Below are 15034 nucleotides of genomic sequence, written 5' to 3'. Positions count from 1 at the left end.
CCCAATGCCTTCCCCCCACCATATGGACAGAGGATGAAAGTCCATCTGATGGCAGCTCAGGGGCCTGTGTAATGTGCTGGGATCTCAGCCTGGGCCCTAGTTGTATTGAGGGCCTGGTCCCTAGTGGGGCAGGTGATCCCCCCCCCCTCACCCACCCAGAAAAGCCTGTCCCCAATTTTCTCCCTTCTTCTCAATCCCAGCAGCAAGGCCAGGGACTAAGTGGTGTTTGGAGACCAAGCTCCTCCCACCAGGTGATGGTTGAGGCCCAGCAGCCTTCTGGAGCCAGAAAAGGAGCTGCAGCTGTGATGGAAAAAGCTTGCTGGGGAAGCAGCTGGTTACTTCATGAGCACCCGGCTAGGCTCAAGCAGAGGATCTCACTGCTGCTGGTTGGTTTGATTGTTTTCTGCTGATGAATTGCCTGAGAGTTGTAGTCATCAGTCAAACACAGGTGACAAGCAGTTATTTTTGGCCAACAGAAGTGATCTCCAGGAGCTGTGAGGGGGAGGCTGGAGAGATGAGTCCCTCAGCCCATGTCACTTGCAGCTGACTGTGCCAATGAGACAATTCCCAGACTGCTGAGGGGAACAGCAGGATGGAGGAGTGGGGACACTCTCCAACAGCTAGGTCAAAAATCATGGGCTGGGGTAAAGTGAAACAAGTGAGAGGACATGAGCATGGGTGGTGACTTCTAGGGGCCCTTGGTGCCTGGGCACCAGGAATATTCCTGGCCCAGGCCCAGGTCTCCCCCTTGGCCCTGTCTTCTGCCTTGGGAGCCTCCCAGGCCATTTAAAACAGCCCAGGACCGGCACCACAGCAGAGCTGAGCAACTTCCTGCCTGCTCGATCTACGTGGCTGCCAGCCCCTCCCTGTAGCCTCTGGGAGGGTGGGTCTGTGTCCTGCCCCAAGTGCACCTGTGGCCAATAGGAAGCTGTGGGGGTAATGCCTGGGGGTAGCCCCCCCCACCCTCTCCCAGAGCCTGCACCCAAACTCCTGCCTGTACCCCTCATCCCCTTCTTCACCCCCAGAGCCTGCATCCTGCACACAAACTCCATCCTAGAGCCTGTCCCCAGATCCCCTCCCCCACCCAAACTCCTTCCCAGAGCCCAACCTCTCATCTGTCCTGCACCCCAAACCCCTGCCCCAGCCCAGGGCCTGCACCCCAGACCTCCTCCCCCCACCCAAACTCCCCCCCAGAGCCTTAGGCAGGTGGGGGCCGAGTTGCAGGGGGCAGGTTCTGGGCCCCACCAAAATTTCTACAAACCTGCCACCCCTGACCATGAGGGCAATTCTCACTTTACCTTCCCAGCCCTCGCAGGCAGTCTAGTATTGGACACCTTTGCAGCCCATTTTACTCCTAATTTACCAGAGAAGTTTCACAAGGTCACTGAAGTTAAAATGGGGCATAGAACCAGGGTCTTTATGTTCTAGCTACTTAGCCCCACTAGCTTTAGTCTGAGAGTGTTGACTCTCTATTCTTTGGCTCTCCTGTCACTAACCGTTACACCACACCAGAGCCGGCCATAGGAGCCCACAGTTCTGAGCACAGATGTTTGACTGATGACTTGCAAATTTTTATGTAACCCACCGGCAAAACATTGGTCCCTATGCTAGGGACTGGTCCACATACAGCACAGCAGTTGTTCCTGGAGCTGGGGTGGTGGGGATCTGAAGTGACGTGGCTCAAGGCCTGTAGCAGAGCCAGGCCGAGGAAGGTTGTAGTTCAGTGTGTTTTGTGTTGTTTTTAATGGTTTGTTTAATTCATACAATAAGGGGAAAACTGTTTAAAATGGGCTTATGGTTTCTAAATGTTTTTTATCTAAAAGTTATGAGCAATGTGCAACAAAACACCGATGTGCCACATTTCAGCCATTCATCTCATAAGCTGCTTGCTAGTCTCACATCCTGGCACGTTTGAAGGTTGTCAGGCACTGGCACCAGCCCGTGGCCTCCAGAGCTCCCTGAACAGTTCCTGAGGTACATGGTTATATGCAGTAAACACCCAGGCAGGCTGGAAAGGAAAATGTCACACTACTTGGCGGTGCTGGATTCCCCCCATCCATGGGGCACTGGGGCTGCTTCTCCTCCCTGCAGCCTGAAGTTTGGGGTTAAGTCAGGGTTGGGGTTGCACTGGCTTTTGAGGATGTGGGTGGGTTTGACCCAGAGGGGCAGAGCAGGAACGTTACCCAGGGGATCCTTCACCCTGTGCTCAGGTCGCCACAGCACAATTCCTCCTGAACAGAGCACAGACTCTGCTTAGCCACAGGCCCAAGGGAGGGGGGAGATGGGAGAACTCTTTAGGTACCTCCTGAATGTGCTGGAATCTCCTCAGTAGTTACAGGATCCCTGGGAGTTAGTGATGAGTTTGCCTTGATGCCTGTTTTGCTTAGCAATAACACAGCAAGGCCTACTGGTAAATTTACTGGCTGGGGTAGACAGGCCAGCACAGACCATCTGAGTGACCTTGCTAGATAAGACAGTGCTTGCAGAGTCTGGAAAAACTTTTTGGCAGACACTTTTTGAAGTAACATGTATTCTTTTTTGTACTAAGCATGAAGTTATGAAGAAGTAACAGTTATTCTTTGTTTTGTATGCTGGGAAGAAATGCTGGGAAGGTACAGTGATAACGCGACGTAAGTGATGATGCGACGGAATAGCTAATAAAAAGCAGTTTGAATTTGTGAAGGGGAGCTGGTTCTGTATGGAGTGAGATGGGCAGTTCTCTGTTGTATGGCATGCTACAATAAAGAACTTGATAGTGGGATTCTTGCTGGTCGTTGCCTATCTCTTTGCGGTCAGACAATGAAACCTGAGCCATCTGGGATAAGAGAGATCCCCGACATTAGTCAGACCAGAAGTTACCTTTTTAGTGAAGTCTTTCAACTTTTATCCTAAGCTGCAAATTTTCTCCTCTGAGTGTCCAGTGTCCATCTGTGCTAAGTGATTTTAACTCTAATGACTTGAATCAGCAGCAGGTGAGGGCAGGGGCGGCTCTAGGAATTTGGCCACCCCAAGCACGGCGGCATGCCACAGGGGGCGCACTGCCGGTCGCCGGTCCCGCGGCTCCGGGGGACCTCTTGCAGACGTGTCTGCGGAGGGTCCACTGGTCCCGCGGCTCCGGTGGAGCATCCGCAGGCATGCCTGCGGGAGGTTCACCCGAGTCTCGGGACTAGCGGACCCTCCACAGTCATGCCTGCAGGAGGTCCCCTGGTCCCGCGGCTCCGGTGGACCTCCCGCAGGCATGACTGCGGAAGGTCCGCCGGAGCCGCCTGCCGCCCTGATGGCAAAATGCCGCCCCAAGCGCGCGCTTGGCGCGCTGGGGTCTGGAGCCGGCCCTGGGTGAGGGTGAATGTGAAAGAGCAGGGTTATCGTATGATGGTCCTGGTATGAAGGGAAAGTATCAGCCATCTTCCTAGACATGAAGGTCTGCTCTACACCACAGAGTTCGGTTGACACAAGTCAGCTTACGTCGACCGAACTATGGAAGTGTCTATACTTCAGTCTCTCTCTTGCTGACATAACTGCCCTGCAATGCCGACTTAATAACTGCACCTCCACAAGAGGCACAGACCCAACGTAGTTAGGTCAAGGCAGTGTCAGTGTAGACACCAGGACCACCGGAATCTTGGTAGAAGTGGGGGGAGCGGCACGAGACTCCACCCCTCTCTGTGATCCCACTCCTGCTCCTCCTCTTCCCCCCGAGGCCCAACCCCCTGGTAAGAGCCACCCAGGGAATCCGGGCTGCTCTGGGGTGCCCCAGACCCTCCACCTCCCTTGGCAGGAGGCCCAAGAGTAGGGTGGGCCACTCAGAGCAGGCCAGGGGACAGGACCTCAGGGAGAGGAGAAGCAGCAGGGATGGGGGCACTGAGAGGGACCAGGCCTCATGGCAAGGGGGGGGTTCTAAGGCCAGCTTCAGCTCCCACACCAGGAAGAGGCTGGCACCTCCAGCAGGGGCTACACTTCACAGGAGGGGAGCTAATCACCTTATCGGCTCCCCTTCCACGAAGTGCCACCCCTGTCAGTGCCATTCCACGTCTGCCAAAGGCTTGCATTTTGGGGAATGATGTGGCTCCTTGCCCCTCAAACAGTGCCCATGTTAAAAAGTTGGGGCCATAGCCCCTCTGGATCTGGTGCCCCAGTAGACACTGCATTGCTTACATCCACTGTTACTGGCTTTCAGGAGCCATCCCACAATGGCCCGACACTGACAAGCACTTCTGGTGAGGACACGCACCACCGACACAAGGAGCAAAGTGCAGACAGGCACAAGCGATGCAGTGACTGTGATGGTTGTGTGCAGATGCAAGTTAGTTTGACTTAATTTTGTAGTATAGACATGCCCTGAGTAATAATCTACCTGGGTCTCATTGCCAGGATGATCAGCCTCACTCCCAGCCTGGGGGGAGCAGAATGGGACTCAGATCCAGATTACTTTATTTTACTGTCCCTCCCACAGAGTTTCTGCTGCTTTTCTTCATTTCCTCCCTCCCCCCTCCATTTGTTTTAGGGCAACAGAAATGACCTCCAGGAGCACTGAGGAGGAGACTGGAGAGATGAATTCCTAGGTCTGTGCCTTTTGCAGCTATTGATGCCAACATGATTTCCAGAATGCTTTGAACAGCAGCAGCATTGGAGGGGAGAGGGCTCCATCCCCCGTGCACAGGAGAAAGGAAAAACCAGTCTGGGGCAGTTACTGAGCTGGAAACTCCACCAAAGAAACCCAGAAGGGGCAAAATGGAGGAGGAGCATAGGGAAGAGGGTGAGAATTGCAGCTGCTGAGTGCAACAACCCCTCTGCACTTGGCCTCAGGTCCCTTTAGACCCTGGCTGGGGAGTTTGGGAAGCAGCTTCCTGGGCCCGAGAAAGTGAAGTTGACTGTGGCAGGAAGGAAGCACTGACTGGAGATGCTCTTGGGAATGCAAGTAGATACACAGCCTGCTCTGTAACTGGCCACATTTTCTACATCTGGAGGCAATTCTTCACCACTGCAGACACACTGAGTTCATGTGTCCTGCAGAATTATTTTCTGCAGAAAAAAATTCTGCAGAAAATACATTTTTGCCCAAGAAGTGCTGCAGTTCCATCTTTTTCCCACCAGAGGCTGCTGTGGCACAAGACTATCCTGCAGCATGAACTCAGCTGGTTGTTCTCAAACCACCGCATCCTCTGGTGGGGAAAAGGTGGAACGGCAGCACTTCTGGAGCAGAATGTATTTTCTGTTGGAAAAAAAATTCTGTGCGTGCCCAGTGATGCAGAATTCCACTAGGATTAGAAGTTCATCACAGCACCCTGCCCGTGGAGCCAAGTTAGGACAGAGTGAGGCACACACGGCCATAGGTACCAGCTTCTTCCTTTGCCCAGGGGTGCTAGGAATACCCCTCTGCCATGTACATTGGCCAAACCAAACCGTCTCTACATAAAAAAATAAATGGACACAAATCAGACATTAGGAATGGTAACAGGAAATCAAGCCTGGGGAGTGGGAGCAGGAACAGCTAACACATGGTCCAGAAGACAGGGGAGCTCGGGTGTTCAGACAGCTTCTTGTTCCTGCTGTTGGTTTGAGGAGGTCCCGGGGGCCGAATAGCTGCTCTGGGACTCTGCCAATAGGCCTCAGGAATGGAGCCTCAAACTGGGTCTGGACTTCGTAAGTCCTAGGTAAGCAGTTTTTAGTAGGCTTCCAGGTGGCCTGCTGGAGTGTGGCTGCTACCATGAACCCTGCAGACCCAGGTTAATGACAGTGAGTGATCTCTCCCCGCTCAAACCTCTGGCAGGAAACAGTCTCCAGAATCCCGGACACATCCTATGAGAATAAAAAAACAAAAGTCATGATGACAACTAGGCTGTGTAACAGGAGCCCCCTCTTTGTTGCAACAGCCCCAAGTGCCCAGAAGAGTGAACGGTTCTTACCTCCAGGAGATGCATGGGATCTTCCATCTAAGCCTCAATGGGACCCATGTTGCTGGATTTGACAGGAGGAGATCATCTCTCCCAACTGCTTTATGAGCTGGGCTGGCTGCAGCATACATCTGTGTAAGAGGCTAGGCCAGAGACTGGAAGAGAGATGTTACAATCAGGGTCCAGGCTAGGGTAATCAGATGTCCTGATTTTATAGAGACAGTCCCTATTTTTTGGTCTTTTTCTTATATAGGCTCCTATTACCCCCCACCTCCATCCTGATTTTTCACACTTGCTGTCTGGTCACCCTAGTCCAGGCACCCCAGAAGTAGAACAGAGGGTCTGAAACCAAAAGGCAAAGCAATCAAAACAGCGGATTCAATAGACAATTTTTGTACCATACAGGGACATCAAATAAGGTCTGTTAGGAAAGCTGAGATGTCAGTCTGGAAACTGCTAAGGCCAAGATTGTGACTCTTAAGATTCAGTTTTAGTCACTACAAAGTGTGTTTTGTTTTGTTTGTCTGGTTGAAATTTGTCTCTTTCTCTTGCTTAGTATCACTTAAATCTCTTCTTTGTTACTATGCTTCCCAAAGCACCTCAGTGTTGTGTGTGTGAGTGAAGTGTGAGTCTCCAGCCTACCTATCAGGCTGAGCTTTGCCCTGTTTCTTTGAAGGTAGCGAATAATTTTGGAGTGGTGCTGGGCACAGAGTCCACGAGCAGTTCATCAGATATCTCCTGTGAAACCGAAAGAGAACAAAGGAGCAGAAGAGATTCAGGCCCCACTGACCCATGGGAACTTCCCATAGAAGAGGCTACACAGTGCTCCAGACACAGCCAGCAGGATCCCTCCCATAAGCTGGGCCATGTCCTTCCCCTCCCAGCCCCACAACTTCTCCCCACCCCAGCCTCAGTAACCCCTCCCATCTCCCTGGTCTCCCCACCCACGCTCCAATACCAGGCTGTTTCCATAATGGAAGCAGCTTTGTACCAGAGTTCACTCACCGCTAAATCCTGGCCAGGCCTCGTCTCACAGCTTTCTAGCTGGGCGAGCAACCCCGTTGATAGTCACTCTTGCAGCTTGTTGGCTGGGAACTCAGCCCTCCAGCCAGGTGACTGTCCTTTGGTCCACTCCTTCCTGGGTCACGCTCCTTCCAAACAAAGTCCAAAAATGTCTTGAACAGAAGCTAGGCCTTCCACCCTCGTGGGGAGCTCTTCCTCAGCCTGATTTCGGCTTGATCTGCCCTTCTTGGGTTTCTGTGGTCTTCTATGTCCCCTTCCTTATGGACGGTGGGAGAACCCAGTCCTACCCTGGACTCCAGGTTTTGGCTCAAGGCCGTATACTGAACAGCTAGGGCTGCTCCTGTACTTTTGCTGCTGTTTTCCCTTGTTTCTTCTCAGGTGAGGCTCACTTGGTCATCAGTTTGGCTTAGTTCCAGGCTTTGCAGCCACAGGCCAAGCACCCTGTGAAATACTCTCCTCCTTAAAATCCAGCCCAACCCGGGGGCAAATTCTACTCTTGTCCAATCTTCATCCCTCACCATCTCATCGCTGTCACTGGCTGTGCACTCGTACAGCCTCGTACTCACCAGAACTCAGAGGCCATCCTTCTCTTCCTGCAGCCACTCATTTTCATTAACAACTGCTTGCAGAGCCTTGTTCTGAAGCCACTAGCTTCTTCTGTAGCCTTTTTTCTACTGCTGCTGCATCCCCCAAAACCTTTTCCATCAGGATCTGAGCACACACCACTGCTCAACTCTTGTGACTGATTCATCTCTGTGCCAACCATTTCATCCTTCACCTCCCTGCAGCACCCGACAGGTGTGTTGGAGGAGGGTCTGCAAGGTCCACGGCCATCCCTGCCATCTCCACCTAGCCTGCCTCATGTGTGTTTGTCCAAGAGGACACCTTCTCCTTTCTTTCTATCTTCTTGGGGCCCTGGCCCCTCCTTTTGCCACTCAGGAATTTCCTATGCAGGCCGGGTCTTTCGATATGTCCTGCTTCTCTGCACCCAAACCAAAGAACTTTTGTTCCCATCTTGCCATTATGCTATGCTTGTACACTTTCTCATGCCCTGCTTTCCTGGGCTAACCTTCCCAGCACAGTCCCAGCATGCTCTCCAAGTCTGCTCTTTTTGTCCATGGGCATAGCAGGTTGATTTCCCTTTGCAGGATCTCTCACAGGTATTGCTGTTGCTCCCTCAAGATTACCAGCTGCATCTGTAGCTCTGCCTGCACTTCCTTCTGCTTCTGTTGGGTTTCTAAGAGCTGTTGGAGAAACCTACGCCCTGCTTTGGCTGCTTAACCAGTCCCTGGAACTCAAATGGGAAATCCCACTTGGGGGGACGGACCTTCCTTTCAGTAACCACGACTTCCATGAGCCCTCACAGATGACGGAGGGAATTCAGTCCTGCTGACTATGCCAATAATCAATGAATCTACTCATTGTTAGGTGCCCTCTGGTCCTCCATCAATGGTCACTCCAGCACCATGGCAGTCTCTCTGCCTGGTAATTCAACCCTCTGGCCGGCTCACCACCTTTAGTCCATGCTTCTGGGGCTCAGCTTGTCACACACTGAAAGTCCAAAGAGGTCTTCCCAGAGAAAAAAGTTCTTCTGCTCTCGCTGGGGCTCCACTGCTATCTACATACTACACAGACCACAGTGAGAGATTATGCCATACTCTATCAAAGCAGCATCCTATACAGCAAACAGGAAAACATCAAAAAAGAGCTCTCCAACCTGGAGACTCTCATCAATAACCAAACTTCCATACAAACGGACTTCACTAAAATAAGACAGAACCAGATTAACACGGCTACCCCTCTGATATCTCAGACACTTGGGGATCAGCCAGGGGGACAAGGAGCAGAGAGACACCCAGAGCCATAATCATCTATTAACTCAGCCACCCAGGGATTCTGCTTATGCCACGTAGCAATGGCGGCATGTAAGACACTCAAATCACGGCAACTAGCGAGGTTCCAATGTGGGACCTTTAGCACCAGCCTGTCCCACTGGGTGCTGGATGAGGAACTCTGAGCTGGAAATAAGGAGTGGGCTCTTGTCCTGTCTCCAGGAGGCATCCACTGCAGGGACCCCAGCCAGCCCCACTCCCTGAGCTGGGTCATGCCCTGCCACAGTGTCCTTACCTCCCCCACCCTGGCTGTGTTCTTATAGCCCAGGAGCCTGCTGTCCTGGTGCCAGTCGTGGCACCACAGATCTTCTGCCTCGTGTATAGTCAGCCCTGGAAGAGAGAGAGAGAAAGACACACTTTGATCATTCTGGTTGCACTTTCTGTGTCTTTTCAATCCCATTGGTGGCTGCACAGTGGAATTGAGAAGAACAGAGGCAGAGAGAGACTTGTCCTCCAGCTGGGGTCAGTCTGAGAGAAATTGTCTGAGGTTCCCATTATCCACCTGGGGTCACTCTCAGTCCCCTATTGGGTTCCGTGTCCCAGCGGGTTCCTTACCCCTCTGTTGGAGCAGCAGCTGGTACAGCCGGTAAGTCCCCTCCCTGGCCTGCTGGCTGATGTCCTTGTCTGGGTCACTGACGAACAGAGCCAGCTGTGCCATGTGGTGACCCATCCTAGGGAACTCTGCTGAGATCTAATGGAAGGGAGAGGAGAGGGGACTCCATCAGCATTTTCCTGTCAGCTCCCTGTCCGCCCTGGGCCAGAAGGCTCCTTCCCCTTAGCCCCTCTGCAGGAGATGCTGGGGGAGAGGAGCCTGAGATAGACCCTTCATTTGCTCTGCAGCCAAGGGAGCCAGGAGCTGCTTTGGGATGCCAAGCAGGGGCTGGAGCATGGTCCCCTTAAAGGCCCAGGGACAACACTTGACCAGGACAAGAAGAACTTGACTCAAGCCTATCTCATTCCCTGCTCTGACTCTGCCTCCCCAAGAGGAACACTCCGAACCCACAGCCCCTGCAGCAGCAGATCCTACAGCCCGTTGGAGCCAGCCCGCCTACGCCAGGAAGCTGCAAGCTGGGGTCAGAGGTCACTTACGTCAAACTCAGGGAGGGTGACTGCATATCTGAGCAGGGCCGTGCTGCTCCTAATGGCCCTGGCTCTCTCCTGGGACACCCTGGACACGATCCAGAGGTTGACATGCTGTGGGGAAAGGAGGCAGGTCAGGATCAATGGGCAAGCCGTGCTTTGCAAATGAGCCCCACCCCCCCAGTCCCAGGGGCCCAAGACATTATGCGCAGGGGGAATAGCTGAGTCATTGATCACAGAGCTTTAGAAGGGGATTCTTTCCCCCAGGATGCAGCTTGTATCCTGCAGGTCACAACTTGTCAGGGTCTCTCTAGATTGGGACAAGGTTCGGTGTCGGGGCTGGTCCCATCCTCCCAGAACTCCTGATTCCTGAACAGTTCACCAGAAAGGAAACTGAACCCTCGCCCTTCCCTGCTACTAAAATCCTTGGTGGGATGTAGGGAGTCACTGAGAGCACAATCCCCCCAGGAACTTCAGAGCATACCAGAGAGAAGGGCTGATTCCCTGGGGTCCTCCTGTTTCTCTAGGAAGGAGCGTGTGCCTCTTCTCTGAGAACCAGCTCCAGAATCTCATGGGGTGTGTGTCTTAGGGAGGTGGGTTTTCAGACTCTCACTCCCCAAGTCAGCCAGGAGCCCTGTGGAACCAGACAGAACTCTGGCTTGAAGTCCCAGCTTCTTCCTCTGTCCCTCAAGAAAGCAGGACTTGACACTACATTGCATTGACCTCCCCAGCCAAGGACACCCCACTGGGGACCCAGCTAGGAGGACAGAGTAGAAAATGGATCTTCCAGTTTCTCCTTACCAGTCCCCCCAAAGAGTTAAGGTAAAATTGGTTCCCACCCCTGCTTATGGGGCTCACCTCCAAGATGTAGTGGAGCCTGTCTGCGTCTGGGGACTCTGCCAGCAGGTTCCCCAGCATGGCATCCAGGAGCTCTGGCATGACTTTGTGCAGAGCCTGCAAAGCATGGGTCAGAGTTAGGGAAACTGGGCCTACACCTGCCACAGGATGGGAAGAGGGGTCTCTGGGAAGCACTGGTGAGACTCCCAAACATATATCCTGGCCTCTCTCCTTCACATCCCACTGCAGGCAATTAGCAAGGATTGATGACACCTGGATCTTTGATCCATGAGCTTAGCAGGTCCCTGCAGAGGGCTTTGTAGGCAGAAGAGTATGAAACAGTCAAGTTGCTATGGATGGAAGCTGGGCTGCTGGGCAAAACGGGGCATATGGAAGAAAGAAAGAAAGAAAGAAAGAGAAAGAAAGAAAGAAAGAAATCTCCCAGGGAGGGGTAATCCTCTGGAGAGAAGGATCCAACCCTGCAGCTTGTTCCATCTCTGCCTACCCTACCCTAAATCTGGATCTCCAGCAAATCAAGGGAGCAGGAAACAAGGACCACTCTAGAAGAGGAGGAGGATGGAGGAGGAGGATGTACCTGGATGTTGATGGTGTCCTTCTCCGTGCCCAGGGTGAAGACGGAGCGAAGGGCAGCTCGCAAGAGGTGGGTCTCTAGGTCAGGCTCAAGGGCAGGTTTCATGGTGCTGGCAAGAGAGAGGAGCTGGTATTAGACTGTGCAGTACGGGGGTGGGACTGTCGCCAACATGGACACGAAACCACAGGGATGTAGGCACAGGCTGGCGAGAATGGAAACTGAGGCACTGAGCTAGGGAATGACAAGGCCAAGGTGTCACAGACAGACAGTGGCAGGACAGGAATAGCGCCTGTTCCCTGGAGCCTGCTGCCCCTCCTGTATCTGAGCCCGGGAGTGAGCCCCTCCCCAAGGCCCCTGGAATGTTGTTAGTGGAGTGAAAAGAACAGCCCAGCCAGGAGAGAGTGAACCTTCCCACCCCACCAGCTCTGCCAGAGGAGCCACTCCTGGGAGGTGACTGACCTGGGAGTGGGAGGGACAGTGACTCCCAGCCTTGGTCCTGAGCAGCACTGGGGTTAGGGTAGCAAGGCGGGCAGGGGCTGTCTCGGTACCTGAGGTTGCCCACTGCAACCAGGGAGTTGGCGAGGATGGCGCTGGGTGGAGAGTCTTTAGGAAGCTCCTCAATGAGCTCCTGTGAGACGCGAAGGAGACAAAGGAGCGTAAGAGATTCGGGCCCTACTGACCCCTCCCAATGAGGAGATTACACAGCCAGTGCCCCACATGGCCAGCAGGATCCCCCACTACCTCCTGCTCCTCCCATTTCTTCCTGCCCATCAAACTTGTCCCCCTTCCAGGATTCCTGCCCAGCTCAGTCCGAATCCCCTTCTTTCCTCCTCCCTGTCAAAACTGCCCCCATTCAGCACCATCCCAACTACCGAGCTGAGACCATGTGATTCCTCGTCCCCCAGTCTCAGCTGCCCTCCAGCCCCACAATTCCCCCACTGCCCAATCTCACAATTTCTCCTTCAGCCCCAGCAATCCCTGCCCTCTGCTACCTCCTCCCAGGGGCGGCTCTAGGAATTTTGCCGCCCCAAGCACGTGCCTGCAGGAGGTCCGCCAAAGCCACAGGACCAGCGGACCCTCCGCAGGCAAGCCGCGGAGGGCAGCCTGCCTGCTGCCCTCACGGAGCCGGTAGAGCGCCCCCTGTGGCTTGCCACCCCAAGCACGTGCTTGGCATGCTGGGGCCTGGAGCTGCCCCTGCCTCCTCCAACACCACCCAGCCCCCACCCATTAGCGCGGCGATACCCCTGCCAATCCCATGTCTCTCTCCTCCCTCCAGCTGCCAGATGACGTGTCTCACTCACCACAATCCTCTCCATCACAACCACTTTGCAGCAGCGCAGCTCCAGCGTGTCCTGCCCTCTGTCCTGCCCAGCAAGACACGTGGGGTAGATGGCCTGCAGGAACATGAACTGCTTCCCCTCATCCTGTACCCACCAGGAGTGGGGGATAGCGAGAGAGAACCTGTTAGATAGGGACCTTCCTGCCCCACCCACACCAGCTCCAGGGCTCAGGCCTCAATGGGGGATTGTGGGGACCTGCCTAGTGTCCAAATCCCCCAGGACTCCTACACAAGCAGGATCAGGAACTGGGACAGTGCCTGTGGGGGGAGGAGACCTCGGCTGTTGTGGGACAAACACCCCCATCTTGGGGGTCCCACATCATGGATGTAAAAGGGCCCCATTACGGGTGGTGGATCATCAGGGACAAGCCCCTCGGCAGGGGGTGGGGATGCTGGGAAGGGACAGGACAATCTTGGTTCCAGCCCAGGTGGGGAACATTTGTACCTTTTCTCTGCACTGGAGCTGCTCTCTGATGACCTTGAGAGCAGCTTCATCTGTGGACATGTCCACCCATTCCTCCTCCTCTGAATCCCTGGGGGTCCCTGCACCAGGGAGAGAAGGGAACAGGGTGATGCCTGCTGGCACTTGGGGGAAGGACAGGGGTGTGGTGGGGAGAGCAGGATTAAAGACCCCCCCCTTCCCATCGCAGGCACCCAGGGGAGATCGGGCCCCACACCTCCCTCTCAGGGATGCCTTCAGCCTCCAACAGCTTCAGAAGCCCATAGCAGAGAGCCCCCCCTCCACTGTCCAGGACTCCATGGGAGGTGCCGAATCCCCCACCCCCAGAGCACCAAGGGACAAAGTGGCAGCAGCTCTTGATGCCCTCACCCCCAGTTCCCCTTGCTGCAGGGGCAGCTGTGTGACTGCTGCTGGTGTCAGTGGGGTTCACGTGGCTCAGGCCAGACACCTGGGCTGGGGACCCCCCCCCATATCACTGGGAGAGTTTTTGGGCCCAGGGGGTTCACATCCCCGTCCTCACCCCTCCCCGAGCCCAGCCTGGCTCCTCACCTGGAACAAAGCAGCAGCGTCCATTGGCGTCGCTGCTGCCAGAGTCCCAGGCGCTGCTGCTGTCCCGTGCTGAGCTGTTGGTGCTGGGACAGGGATCTTCCACCTCCTGGCCTGAGGGGGCTGGAAGGTCCTCAGTGGCTGGGCAGGGCGATGCCCCCTGCTGGGAATGAGGGCTGGGCTCCTGGGGCCGCTGCTGCCCAAACAACAAGCCCCAGAGCTTCCCTGCCCAGCGCCCCTCCTGGGCTGGGTCCTGTCTACGAAACCACATCCTGAGCCAGCTCCATCTGGGCCTGGTCGAGGCCTCTCCCAGCTCGGCGCCTGCGCCGGGAGCTGGATTTGTTTGCCAGAAGGCTGGGCACTTCCGCCTCCTCCTCACTCTCCAAGCCCAAGGCCGGCTGGAGAGGGTGGTGACCTGAGGAGTTACCCTGCCCAGCCAGCAGGCAGGGTGATGACACTAGAGTGATCGACTGGCTGTGAAAACAAGAGTCTGTCTTATTGCCAAGGGAGGGAGAAAGTCAGCCAGCAGCAGCAGGGTGCAGAACACTGCCCTAGTGTGGAGGTGACAACGGCTCCAGGATCCTGACATCCCAGCACTTTACACACCTTCCTGGAGCCTCCCAACCCCCCTGGGCTGTAGCCACAGGACCCCAACCCTACTGATGGCAAACGGGCCTCAGCTACCGGCTCAGGGTCACACCGAGTGTCAGAGCCATGGATGGACCCCTTCACTAACCACTGCTGCACACTCCCTTCCACAGCTGGCAATTGCAACCCAGCCCTAATGTCCGATCCCCCTGCCTTTGAGAGGGAGGGTCACTCCTGTTTCCATTGCTGCCTATTGATCTGTGGGACTGGGCAAGTTGCTCCCTCTCTCTATGGCTCTCTGGGACTCACATCCCCAAATGGGCTTTAAAAAAGACAAAGTTTGGCCCCAACTCTTTCTTGTTTCTCTACACCAGCCATTTTAGAAAAGTTTAGAATTCATGACGTTCACCACCTGGAAACATCCCTTTCTCCTTCGCCGACAGCTTGAGCATCCCTCCTCACCCAGGCTCTCTGCTGCCTGGAGTTAGAGAATTGACCCTATTCCCATTGCACCTACCCAAGGTGTCACACAGCAAAGCGGTGACAGAGCCAGAAAGAAAAGCCAAGAGTCCTAACTCCTGTTCTAACTAACAGACAACAACCCCCACGGAGGCAGGGACAGAGCCCAGGAAATAAGGGGTGAAAATTTTCATGGAAACCCTTTTCTGTCAGAAAATCCATTCAGACTAAACCACTTTGTTTCTTGAAATCATAAAAAGTAGGATGAAAATTCTTTGCAAACAAATATTTGTTTGCAAAACAAAGCATCTCCTGTTTGTCACA

At 54.4% G+C, this 15034-nt stretch overlaps 1 protein-coding gene across 1 annotated transcript in view; it reads right to left on the bottom strand.

Annotated features, from left to right (window-relative positions):
- The window catches only part of LOC123345325 (maestro heat-like repeat-containing protein family member 1), a 315313-nt gene extending 301317 nt beyond the window's left edge, over positions 1–13996 (bottom strand). Inside the window, exons 1-7 of the mRNA XM_044982116.1 lie at positions 13667–13996; positions 13103–13200; positions 12620–12742; positions 11867–11946; positions 11322–11427; positions 10748–10843; positions 9899–10003 (exon numbers count right to left, since the gene is read on the bottom strand). Of these exons, the coding sequence (XP_044838051.1) occupies positions 9899–10003; positions 10748–10843; positions 11322–11427; positions 11867–11946; positions 12620–12742; positions 13103–13200; positions 13667–13934 (876 nt within the window). The 5' untranslated portion in view covers positions 13935–13996. The remainder of the gene's footprint in view (positions 1–9898; positions 10004–10747; positions 10844–11321; positions 11428–11866; positions 11947–12619; positions 12743–13102; positions 13201–13666) is intronic.
- Between the last annotated feature and the right edge of the window lie 1038 nt (positions 13997–15034).

The sequence above is a fragment of the Mauremys mutica genome, chromosome 12, assembly GCF_020497125.1.
Source record: "Mauremys mutica isolate MM-2020 ecotype Southern chromosome 12, ASM2049712v1, whole genome shotgun sequence".
NCBI classification, from domain to species: Eukaryota; Metazoa; Chordata; order Testudines; family Geoemydidae; genus Mauremys; species Mauremys mutica.
This window is presented reverse-complemented; position numbering and strand designations above follow the sequence as displayed.